The sequence below is a fragment of the Gasterosteus aculeatus genome, chromosome 18 (assembly GCF_964276395.1).
Source record: "Gasterosteus aculeatus chromosome 18, fGasAcu3.hap1.1, whole genome shotgun sequence".
In the NCBI taxonomy this organism is placed as follows: Eukaryota; Metazoa; Chordata; class Actinopteri; order Perciformes; family Gasterosteidae; genus Gasterosteus; species Gasterosteus aculeatus.
The window spans coordinates 14,535,744-14,548,899 of NC_135706.1; the positions used below are offsets into that span (position 1 = coordinate 14,535,744).

The 13,156-nt window shown below is 54.4% G+C and overlaps 1 protein-coding gene across 1 annotated transcript in view; it reads right to left on the reverse strand.

The window, feature by feature from the left end:
• klhl29 (kelch like family member 29) overlaps nucleotides 1-13,156 on the reverse strand; it is a 129,746-nt gene that overhangs the window by 79,893 nt on the left and 36,697 nt on the right. The window contains 1 exon segment of the mRNA XM_078093578.1: nucleotides 5,488-5,799. Coding sequence (XP_077949704.1) covers nucleotides 5,488-5,760 — 273 coding nt within the window. The 5' untranslated portion in view covers nucleotides 5,761-5,799.

The following is a 13,156-nucleotide window of genomic DNA, read 5'->3' on the forward strand; positions in this document are numbered from 1 at the left end:
ATAGAAGTGCCACGCAGGGTTTACGTGACTTTCATCATCTTCCCCGACTCGCCACAAGACAAAGCACTACGTAAACACGCCTTTGCCTGCGTTCGGCGGCGCCGAAAGGCCGGGGCGACACTCGGCCTGCTACCGGGAGCGCAGACGCAGAGTATCGGGTGGCGGCACACTCCCGGAGCCGCGCTGCGCGGCCATTGTGACGTACATAAAGGAGGAGCCGTCTTCTCGTCTTTCACGAAGCGCAGCCAGATCCGAATCCGATACCCGATGACGGCTTATTAGATGCAGCCACCGGCCTGTTTGGAGCCGGGGCTCACGAGACAGCCGGCGTGTTCAGAGGGCTGCTTTCCATTTACGCACACACACACACACACACACACACACACAGCAGGGGGTGGGAGAGGAGAGCGAGGCCCTTCTGGACCGCTGTATTCGCTGTCGCCGGCCCTTTGTAACAAAGAACAAACCCGCCTCTTCCTCTTGTTGTGTTTCGCTCAGAGGGGATTAAAACCCACCTCAGAGGACGCACGGACGCGGACGGACGAATGTGGCGCTCCGTCGTTTGGTGGCTTAAAAGGTGCCTTAAAAGGACCCGGGACGGGGGCTCGGACCAAACGGGTGGAACATCTTGTCCCGGCGAGATGGACGAGACGGACAAAGATAACGCCCGTTATCGCCCCCCCCCCCCCCCCCCCCGCAGCAGCCGCACACCCACTTTACGTGCAGCCTTTTCCTAAATCCAGATGAATTATTTCTCTTGGCCGATAAAAGCCGACGGCAGTCGCGAAACGTGCGATGAGGGTTCTGATGAATCTGTCATCGGTTGCAGGACTCCCATTGTTCTCCCCGGCAGATTTAAAATGCTGATAGAGAGAGAAAAAAAAAAGGGAAGTTTGACAGTTCCCTTTTCGTAGAGCGCCGCGTTCCTCTGACAGCTTGACAGCGTGCCGTCCTCCCGACTGGGGTGTCGGTCCGTCCGTACGTCCCTGTACCTGATGAGCATCCGCTACTGGACAGAGAGGACAGCACAGCCCCCCCACACCCCCCACGGAGACATGCACCCCCCCCGGCGGAGACGGTCGCTGCTTCCTGTTAAGTTCCATGTTCCACCTGAAGGAGAATCCCGGCCTAATCCACCGCTCTGCTGCCTTCAGGTGCGTCGTGACGTCAAACGCGATGATGATGATGATGTTTGCGTTTATGGAAAACGCCTCACGAAAAAAAGGGTTAAAACTCACAAATGAAACCCTGAAAAATCAGACAAGGAGACACTCGAGAACAAAAATCCGCTCCGGGTCTCACATGGGAGCTGTGCGGGGGGGTAAATGAGTGAGACGCGACGGCGGCGGAACGGCGGAGTGTCGCCTGTCAATCGCGGCGGCCCTCTGAGAGACGGCGTTCCGTGACGCAGCGAATGCAAAACGGCGAGTCCGACACACACAGAAGAAGCTAATAAATGGAATCCGGGCAGCCGAGCGTGATGATTGTCCACCTTCCTGGACGTCAGGCGCCGGCCTTCCCTCCGGCTGCGTTCAGTGTTCTCGGCTTTCCTCGCCAGCCGGTTCCTCTTGAAGACGCCACGGCGAGTCTTTCAGCTTTGTAAATGTAAAGTTTTCATTTTTTTCACTATTTGATGGAACAACTGCAGTTTCCACGTCTCATCTGAAGCTAATTCAAAAGCCCCCCCCCATCCCCGTCCAGCTTCCCCCCCCGGCGTGCGCCTTCAGAAACGCCGTCTCATATTTGATGCGTTTCGCGGCGACTTGTCAGAAGGCTCCGCCGCTTTCTCACAAAAAGACGTCTCCCCTTGTAGCTTCAACCTCGCTGAGGATCCGGGGGAACTGCAGAGTCTCGCAGTCCATTCATCACCTTTAGTCACAAGCCGAGCCGCAGGAATAATCGGTTCCTCGCTTTCAGGCATTTTTTCTGTCGGAATCCTGATCCCAGCTTCTTAAATGAGATTATCTGGTTAATTCCCCTTTTTCTCTGTGACAGTAAACTAAATATTTTGGAGTCACGGACATTTCATTGACCAAACAACTAATGGATTGATGACAAGAACGTCCTGGAGCGATTAATTGCCACTAATTGCCATTAATTGCTACTCGCCTCCATCAGACGTTTTCTTTGGAGTCTCTTTCGGTTGATTGCGTCACGGCGAGGTCGTGACCCCCCCGCCTCCCCCTGATGTTCTCTGGCTCCCTCGTCGCGTTGGCTCAAAAATCGATGAGCGGCGACGCGCGGTTCGCTTTCAAGACGAGCTCCATCGATCGCCGCTGTCAATCCCTTCAAATCGTGTCAGCTGCCACAGACATCTTGTTCAATGCTTTTTAAACGCAAACAGAGCTTCTCAAAACAACGGATGGATTCATCGCAACACCGGCCGCGTTGAATAAAAGGCCCGTTTACTGTTAAATCCCTTACGGAGCCTCCAGTGAACACGACCTTCAATGGACGGCGCTGCCGGTGCGTCAGATTAACATCATCATTATTATTCGCATCGAGCAGCCGTCGAGGCCTTTTCTTGAATGAGCAGGACTTTAAATATCAAATGTATCCACCGTTGGCTGACGCGGTTCCTTATCGTAGTGGAAGTGGTGCTCAAATGTCAAGAAGAAGAGATCGGAGAACATCGTCAGTACGGCGCCGCTGCTGCTCGCTGCTTCGTCACGTTTGAGGCTGAAACGGCATTTCCTCAATTCCCGAACAGACCGAGTAAACAAGACTAAAAGGGATTTCAAACTGTGATATTTCTCCTGAACCCGGATCAATCGGGGATCTTCCCATCCACGCAAACAGAATTGTAATTGTATTGTAAAAACGCCACATAAAGCCCCAAACCGACATGCGTTTTAACGCGGAATTGGAGGCCAAAGGAACGGCTCAGTCTGCCTTTTAGGTGAGGAAATGAAGCCCTGGGATTCAAACGGAGTGAATGAAGAGAATAAACACGAGCCGTTGCACAGTGAGTAGTTTGCGGCACTCAATACGAATCAATGCGCTTCTGCGTGTCTCTGTATCTCGACTACGGCTCCTGCGTTCACGGTCAATACTGCTGCTATTATATATCAGGGGAGGATGGATTAAAAATGTCACATTAAAGGATTAGAATGGGCAGGGAAATCCGCATGTTCCGGCGGCTTCTCCGTGTTTTGAGCAATGCGAGATACGAACTCCGGCTTCGGCCCACGTTTAAACCCGATCCGACACGGATCTGCCCCCCCAGAACCTTTCACAAGCATTTAGCGGATTTTCCTCGGGATCCATAACCGGAATCAGGAATAACCGCAGTGGAAAGAAGACTTTGGAACATGGCCGGCTGAGGCGACACCAATTAGACGAGCGAGTAGAAGCACTATGGCGCCCCGGAAAGGTGTCGGAAAGTCTTTGCACACAGGTTGAAAACACACCCTGGATGAATCTGTTTATAGATTTTATAGCCAAATATGTCTTCGGCCAACAGGAAAACGCGTCCAGCCAGACGATTCCTGCAAGTCGTCACGTCTTCACGACATTAAAAACATGGATTCGGAGTATTGCAATGATTTTACATCCGTGCAAAATGACATAAAAATTGATTAACGGCCCGGCAGAGAATAACAAAGTGCACCTCTGAATTAACTGCAGCCCACTGACGCACGCAGATGGTTCTTTTAAAAACTCTGCACACACGCAGCGGCGCAAACGCTTCGCCCGATCGTTAAACGCTGGAGCAAACCACGCGGCGGCCACGGGAAAAAAAAAAAAACACCCGACGGCGAAAACACCTGCTCCGCGTCCCCGACGGAGGGGAACTACTTCTCCATTTACGGGGCTTCGTGCGGTGAGACGCGCCCGGCTTTTTGGTTCTGGTTTCTGAAGCCCGAAAGTCTCCAAACAGTCGCAGATCAATAACAGCCAGTCAGGTTTTTAGTGCGGGGGGGGGGGGGGGGTGCGTCCGTCGGGCTCTTTGTGACTCCCGACAGCTTTGATCGAAGATGACAGAAAGAGAGAGAGAGAGTGTGAGGACAGAAGACAGCTCGCAAAGAAATGAATACTTAAAGGGAGAAGCCAGGCTTGCGTGATACTATTGGCCGGCTCCCGGGGGCCCAGAATCTGGGTAATTTCTCTTTTTTTTTTTTTAAGGCCGCTGGTCTCCATCGCTGTCAGAGGCAAGTCCCCGGATAGAGCTAACGGGGAGGCGGGATCCGCATTCTATCTGCTGCACCCGTGCACACATGCGCTGTACCTCAAAAACACTGACGTGCGAGGCGGGGCCCCTAATCGCCCTGGCGGCCATTGATGGTCGACAGTGGCCCGCGGCGGGGGGAGACGGAGAGACTTCGTCGGGGTCTCTGTGTAATTATTCAGCCGCACAGAAAAGGGGGCGGGGCCGACGCGGCGCCAGAGCAGATTTAGCGCGTCCGCGGTCCGTGCACTCAGCAGGGTGTCTAATGATGTGCACTTACGGGCTAAATTACCAGAACATTGTTTACCTCTGCTCCGGGAGCGCCGGGGGCCCCACGGACAGCGAGAGCCCGGGAAGGCGTCGGAGCAAAAAGAGGGGGGGGGGGGGGGGGGGGGCGGGGGGTCCCGGATGAATCTGCTCAAGTTGAAATTAAAGCAAATGATGGGATAGTTAGCGTGTTTTTCTCGGAGAGGGAGGAACGATGAATGGTATCCATGGAAGCAGAGGCTCAGAGGAGAGGCGGAGACGTCCAACTCTTCACACGCTGCTGACAGCCAGCTAGCAAGAAAGCAGATCCCCCCCCCGGCGAGGGGGAGGAGAACACAAACTGTACGGCACAACGATAAATTATAGCTGCACGCGCACAAGACACACAGTCAACCGCAATTGCAATTTCTGTCCCATTAAAATCTTGCTTTCTAGCGTTTGTGTGAAGAGGGAAAATGTGCCGCTTTTTTCCTAAACTACGACACCACTCGGGGCGCATAATGTGACGCGGTCCTTTTTGTTGTTGTTTGTTTGCTTGTTAAGAAGAGCTCCACCTCGGGCCGTCACTTGTGACAGCAGCGGCCATCGGAGCCCCCCCGCCCTCCCCTCATCGGAGGTCATTTACATAATGAAAGACAGAAATGACCGAGGAGACGAGCCTTTCCATTTGGCAGGGGGGAGGAAATGAAGATGGGAGGGAAACGCTTTGGCAAAGAAAAGGAGCGTTGGACAGAGAGGACGCAGAGCGAGCAGCAGGACGGAGGGATGAGGCCAGAGAGGGAGAGGGAGGGAGAGAGAGGGAGGGAGAGAAGGGGCTTGAAGAGCTGAGACGGTTGAACCATGAAGACAGCCAGTGAGTTGGACAGTGCCGAACCATTTGGAGATGAGAAGTGGAAGACAGAAGCGAGGGGGAGACAGCGAAGCCCCAACAGCACCACAGAGGTTAGAGGTCATGTGCAGTTTGTGAGCCTCTACGGGGTAAAAAGTTGGACGGCGGGTGGAGAAAGGTGTCGCGGCGTCCCTTTGCACGGGGTGGAGGGGGGGGCTCTTACCTTGGCCGACGCCGAAGCCGCCGATCCTGCAGCCGGGATGCCGCGCTTGACCGCTACGTCGCCACTCGATGTTGTCACGGCAACTGTGACCGGGGTGGGCAGGAGGGAGGGGATGACCGGGAGGGGAAGGAGCCCCGGGCGGTTGTTGCCATTGGCAACGGCCGAGGCGCAGCTGTGATTGGCTCCACCGTTGTGGAGGCCGGACGGACGGACGTCTCGGCGCTCCCAGGGTGCCCGGTAGTCCCTCTCGAAGCGGTGGTGGTGGCGTGACATCACTTCCTCTTCCTCTCAGGGGGAATTACAGGGGCAGGCCTGCAGGAAGGAAACGGCAAGGTACCGGTGAGATTGGAAGGATGGGAAAACGTATGCAAATGGCGGGAGGAGATTCAGACACAAACGAAGCACCGCGGTGCAGAGTGACTTATGGGGAGAACACGCCGACACAACGGTGTAAACGCTCGCAGCATCTGACTGACACGCACACGCGGCGGCTCGTTTGTTGCCTCCGTTCTCCCAGTCATTAACCAACCGGCAAGAGGGAAACGTTAAGCAGCTCTATCAAAAAAAAACACCGTAAAGAGCTCAACCCGTAGCGCCGGGAGGTCCAGGCCAAGGGTTCTCCTCCCTGCAAGCGCGGTGGGCCGCCATGAGCTCGGGAGGGGAATTACATCAGCATGGGGGGGGGGGGCACTGGCATGAGTGCACTGGGGGGCACTGGCTCGCTCCTCTGGCCTCTCAAGAGGAGCGAGCACCTTGAAATGCTGAATGTGTGTGTGTGTGTTGGATGTAACGAGAACGCACATGTGGGAAGCTCCATTGTGGTGCCACTCATGAACATAGTTTACCCCCCCCCCCCCCCTCCCATGTAATTTATTTTTCTCTCACACGAGGTCCGCTCTGTCCAAATACAGCAAGGTGATCCGCGGCGATAAAAGCTGTGGGACGACACTCTCGCGCTCCCTTTCTCTCTCTCTCTGCAAACAACCGCTCTCCGTCTCCCCGAGCGAAACCCTTTTAACGACCTCGGGATGAGCTTCCTGTCATCTCCGCAAGTGTTGCCGGCAGAGCGAGAGAGTAACACGGTGCCGGCGCATTGGAACAACGAATAATCTCTTATCACCGCGAGCGCCACATTTCAGCTGAGGAACAACGGCCCGGCAGGACGTGCAGGCAGAGTGCATTGGCATTCAGAACCCGGTGTCATTTACTTCTTTACTAGAGCCTTTCGGGATGTGGAGAGGGTGCAGGCTCCTGTGAACCCGCTGAGTCATTAACCACAAAAAAACCCTCCAGAAACAAATCTAGTAGAAAAGAAAAGAGCTATTCAGCCGAGTTGGCTGAGAGAGAGAGAGAGAGAGAGACCACACAACACAGAGCGCTTTGTGGGATAACCTTTAGAGCAGGTAGAACACACAGAAATACCAAGCGAAGGGCTCCAGCAGCGGCTTTCAATTAGCTGTCGAATAATCTATACGCACGTCTTCCTTTGCCACAGAGCGGAAATGTGTTTTTTTTTTGTCTGCAACACAAACAAAGCCTGGTTCCGGTGAACTCACCTGCCCGTGTGGCGCGTTCAGAAGCTTGGCGCCACACGGTCACGAGTCTCTAAGCGCAACCAGAGGCTGCCAACTGATCCCCCGCGGCGTCGCCGGGACAAATCCCGCCACATTTCTGCTCCTCTGTGAACAGCGGGATCTAAGCTGCTAATTAGAGGAGATTAAATTACTTCGGCGTGCGTTTCCTTTAAAGTTTGCGTGCGCGCGCGTGTGTGTGTGTGTGTGCGCGCTCACATCACCTTGAGGCCGAGGGAGCGCGTATGTGAAGGCAAATACGACGAGGCGATAAAAAAAAGGAAACCGTTGCCCCGCGAGGTGCCGACACACCTGCGTCAACAAACGCTTAAATACATCACGTCCACAATGACGGCGCTCAGGGGAGACGGCGCCAATAACCGTTTGCCAGTTTGCCTTCGTCCACCGCAGCTGCTGTCAGGCCCGGACAAAGCATCGGCCCCGCAGAGACGAGGAGGGAGGGGGGCAATAACCTCTGCTGCAAGGCTGCCGCGTGAAGTTCGAGCTTTTAAAGAACCTTTTCAGAGGGAAAAAATAAGGACAGCATTCCAGTTCTACTCTTTAATCAACCGACAAGGATTCCTATCGGCCCGTAGATACCATCACGTCAGCACCACCACCACCACCACCGGGACCTCGACGCCGTCACCGCGGAGACGCCCCGCTTCTTCTCTCGAGCGGCAGCGGGGCGGTTAGGCCCGAAAGTTGTGTGGCAAGGGTGGGAACGCGAGACGCACGCCCCCGTGCAACTGCAGCTGTCGCTCCGAGGGGCCGCGGCTGCGTGGGCGGGCGAGCGGGACGGTGCGGCGTTTAACAAAGCGGATAGACGCGAGGAAAGAGGACGATTAGCAGATGGACAGAGCGTGTGTGTGTGTGTGTGTGTGTGTGTGTGTGTGGCCTGAAATAGAGAGCAGGGTGGGTGTGTGTGTCACGCCTCTGTTCTGCGGTGTGACGTGTGCGGACTGCTATTGAGCGGGCGCGCCGCAGCTTTCGCCACCCTCGCACACGTTAAGAGCCACCCGCCACACCTGCCGGCCTGGATGGATGGACGGATGGTACAAATGAGGGACGGGGGGGGGGGGCCGGGGGGACTGTAACTTTAGGAGGAGGACAAGATATCGCTGTAGATGAGCAGGCACACAGACACCCTCCATTAACACTTTAACTGTCACTTGTGTACACACACACACACACACACACACACACACACACACACACAGACTAATAAATGCGCTGACAGCTCCTCCAGGACAACAAAGGTGTTCGTCACGATATTTGAATAATGCGGGCAGACGGCTGCTACAGGAATAGCCCGGAGCAAAATCACACGCTCGAGTCCCCGGCTTTTTAAATCCTCCTCCGGCAGATGATGAAGATGCAGTCTCACTTTGGAGGATGGCGCCCGTTTTCCGCTACACGCACCTGAACGAGCAAACAAAACGGGTGCATTCATTAAGCGACGGGCTGTCCCGCTAGCACGTTGTTTACTGCATTGCAGCAATAAATGCCTCCGTTATCTAAAAGATCTTTTTGTTTGCAGCATATTTCCTATTGACTGATGGAGCAAAGTGATCCGCGAGAAAAGAGCGAGCCAGGGCTTTGTGGGTATTTTTAACCTTCCCTCCTAAATTGATGTTGCAGACCAACACAGGGGAAGAGAAAGGATGGAGTCTTGTGTCCATCGGCTCTGATATATGTGTGCGTGTGCGTTCTGTGGGTCTGTGTAGAGAAAAGGCCGTCGTCGGGGAGGAGAAGCAGACACCTGCTGGTTGAGCCCGTTGTGGGGATTGATTCTCCAACTGATCCCAGCGGTTTGAGGGGAATTAGTACTTTGCTACAACTCGCTCACCTCATTAGTCGTACGAATCCAGAGACGCGGCGCAGTCAGTGGTGTGTCATAAAAAAAAACGAAAAAAAAAAACATTTTTTGCGTCTCAGAATAAAGCCCACCGACTTCGGCACCATTAAGACCAGTAATAGCTTCCATTGATGGTAAGAGGCATGGAGGCTGAGGGGGAACCTGAAGCACGGGGAAGTCACCAGTCGCTTTGTGCAGAACCTTCCCTCAACCCGGCTGCCTAGTAGGTTTCTCTCAGAGGTCTCAGAGGAGGGGACGGGGAGCTCGGGCACTTTGTACATTAATCTGACACGTCGGCGGATGAAACGCTGGTGGGTGACATCCACACACACACACACACGCATGCATTTTGCCAAAGACAAGACACTTCTTCTCTTTGATAAAGCGTGCATGAAAAGGCCAAATCATTCAAAGCGGATAAAAAAAAGGGGGATACCGCTGTGTCAGGGAGACAGAAAGAAAAATAGATGCTAAGAAGATGAGGCCAGGATTAAAATTAATTGCATATCTGCAGAACTGACAGCAAACTGCCCCCTCAGTGTGTGTGTCTGTGTGAGAGTGGAGTGCGTGTGGGTTTTTGTGGGGGGGGGGACATCATGATGCAACGCTTTCTAAGCAGCTCGCTTGATGGAAACGTCACGGCACCGCCGCCATTTCTTCCGTCAAAGTAAAAAGCCGCCTTCCACTGGCGGCGGTCCAGCGCCTGGTGCTACCGTGGCGCTTGTTGAGATGCTGCGCCCTGCCAGCGCCTGGTGCGCACGCGCGCCTGCACCGCCACCTCCACCTCAGCACGCCGCTGCTCACTCAATTAAAACACGGACTTTCAACAAAACGCCACATTATCACACTGGCAGGAAACAAAAGCAGGAGGAGAAAATCCCGGGGCCGGCGTGCACGCTTCCTCTGCAGGCCTTTCTGCGCGCTTTTCTTCCACGCTGTGTGGGAGCCGCAGATTTCCAGACGCCAATCACGCAGTGTGCACGTGTCATGTATACGTGTGTGTGTGTGTGTTCTGTGGCCCACGGCAGCTGTCGCCTTTTCTCTCCCGCTGCATCCTTTTTGCAAATTCCTCTGTTCACTAAATAAAAACCAACAACGGCATCAAAACAAACAGCTCTCACTGCTGATGCCACACACACACACACACACACACACACACACACACACGCACAAACACACATATATCAACGTGCACGCGGGCATGAGTCTGCGTATGCATGTAGCTCAGCTCCGGCACGCAAGGCAACTGCAAGAATAGTGACTTAATTATCTGAATGGCTGCGGCGGAGATTACCGAGGGCGGCGAGCATCCATCTCTTTCAACGCCGCCGGCTCGGAGTGCGGGGCCGAACCGGAGGAGAGATCAAGAGACGTGCACATCAATAACGGAGACGGCAGCGGCAACCAGCGAAAAAGGAGGCCGGGAGAATTAAACGAGAGCAGGAGGCGGGAGGCAACGTGGGGGCGAGCGAGAGGAGTCGGCGGTTAACAACGGAGGAGCCGGCGAGCCCGCTGACCTTCGCTATAAAAAGCCGGCCCCCCGGCATGTGGCTGCGTCCTCGTGTGCCGGCGGCCGGGATCATGACACCTCTTCCATCGCCATGGAGATGCCCCCCGCGCCTCCTCGATTTTACTTCGTTCTGCCATCGCCACAAAAAGACGCCGAGGGGGGCCGGTTTGGTAGGCTGACCCCGCCCCCTTGAAGCAACAAAGACGGCACTTTCGGGTCCATCCCTCCCTTACACGAGGGCCATGCGGTTACAGAGGTGGTTCTCAGCCTCGTTAGAAGATCGGGTTCCTGAGAACCGGAACGGAGGGAGAGAAAACCCACTGGTCTGAGGCAACAAGGGATGGAAAAAAAAAGCCTCTTTGGCTTCAAACAGCTCTGCCGATGCACCTTTCCTAAAATCACACTCCGCCGTCTCCCTCATCACGGCCCCAATCAGGGTCCAGGCCGGCCAGTGATTTAGAGCTTCGCTAAAGAGCACCTCGGCAAACAGAACCCAGGTCCTCCGGGGTCGAGGGATCGTGGGCCTGACAGAACAGCAACAGGCCCGGCCGCACCGCGCAGCCCCCCCGGCGAGAGAGCAAGAGGTCGAAGGGGGAAGACGAACATCTCGCCTGGGAAAGCGAGGGAAAGGTAACGGATGGACAGACAGACCACACACACACACACACACACACACACACACATTTGTACACAATTATTGCGATAGAAAAAGGTATTTGGTTCTGGCGCTTTTCTCCTGAGCGACGGCACTCACTTCACAAAATGTATTTTCATAAAAGGGTAAAAATAATCATTAGAAAGCGTGCAGAGGAACCCTGGTTTGGACACTTTGAGACGAGCAATTAGCCTGGTGTGCTAAACATTGCAGTCAAAACGGCGAACCACCAGGAAATATCCAATAAATCAAAGCCCGCTCGCTCTGTTGCATTAAAGTCTATTACGTTAAAGCTGAGGCAAACATTAGAGTCTATTACGTTAAAGCTGAGGCAAAACAGAGTTCACATGTGCAGCGCTCCAAATTCCCAACTCAGTCCGCTCCAATACTTTGTGGGTAATGAGAGCGCCTCGAGCTGGACGGGCTTTTGCCTCGGCAACTTTTATTTATTCATGGTGGAGTTTTTTTTTTTCTTTTTCCAGTATCGGTGTATGTTGTGCACACGCACAAAAGGTCCCTGCACACAAACGCTGCTGAAAACCCCGGTAAGCACACGCACGCACACCCGATGACAGCTCCGTCTCCCCCGAATAAGCCGGGACCATCTGCTCGAGTCCCCCGTCAACACCGGCTGACGGCTGCCGCGCGTCCAGGCCCGGCTCCGGGGGGAGCCCAGAGAGAAACGGCGTATTAATCTCCTCAGATCTCGCCCCGTTTCAAAAAGGGGCGGACGCCACGGTTAACGTGGGCGCAGTTGGTTCTGCCCTCGACATCGTCTCACGCGGGCGGGAAACGCGGCGGCCCGTCCCTTCGCGAGGGGACGGCTTTTTCTGGTTTTCTCTCCGCTTATCTCACGTCGCCGGGTGCCTCCCGTTTTCTTCCCGTCTCCGTCCTTCGCCACTGAAACGACCAAAGAGGAGGAGAAAGAAAACGTGTGTGGGGGGGAAGGGGGGGTAACAATAGGGAGAATGAGGCGTGCACCAAGTTGTAGGAGAGGTAACGACTAGAGGAATGGCTTCTGTCACACTGTGGTTTTATGCCCTGACGGAGTGAGTTAAACTCGAATGGGTCCATGTGCGTAATTCAACAAGGATTCGAGACCCTCCCTCCACACAGTTTGTATGAAAGTCGGACCCTGCGAGGGTTTAGTGAAGAGCCGTAGCTCTTCAGCTCGGGATTCAAGGCCACAGTGTATAAAAATACATTTACTCTTCTGCAAGAAAAGGGGGGAATAAAGGGAAAAGGGAGAGAAGGAGATCCGGCGTGGGGGATGAAATGATCTGCTTTTTATTTGATGTAATGCAATTAAAGCACAAGTAATTCTGCGGATTAGCAGTGATGTTTATGGAGGCGCTGACCCGACTGTGACAGCAATCTCATATATGTGTGTGTGGAGGGTGGTGGTGGTGGGGGGGGAGAAAAGTGAAACACACACACACACACACACACACACACACACACACACACACACACACACACACACACACACACACACACACACACACACACACACACGTTCTTTAATCAATATGGTGGGAATGTGGACACATGGTAAATCACTTTCCCGGCAATAACAGAGAGCAGCCACTATCTCTCTTTTTAATAAGTTGCCGGGGTGTCGGAGGGCGATACGCCGCAATACGTAGCGCGGAAGACGGGGAAGCGAATGAGCGAGTGCGCATGGAGGCAGCTGTGACGTTAGAGGCCCGGACGGTTTGTGCTGCACTCCGATAGAAGCAGGTGAATGTCGACGGGTCAGGTCGAGCGTCCATGGAGACACACGAGCGAGAGAAAGGCCTCCTCGCTCACTCCCCCCTTAGCGTGCAGCTTTTCTCTTGAGCTCTCAATGCATATACGGCGGCCCGGGGATCCACTATAATAGGAGAAACAAATGTCATGATGGGGTGGGATGGGGGTGGGGGTGGTGGGTGGGGGGTAGCTGTGCCTCTGCTCTTCTGGCGACATCGATTTTAAGGGATATTAAAGGGCGGGCAACTTTTCCACGTTGGCGCCAGGCGTCTGTCCACCTGTCACCGTCCAGCGAGCCGTCGGATTACAAAACGCCCCGGCAGGTT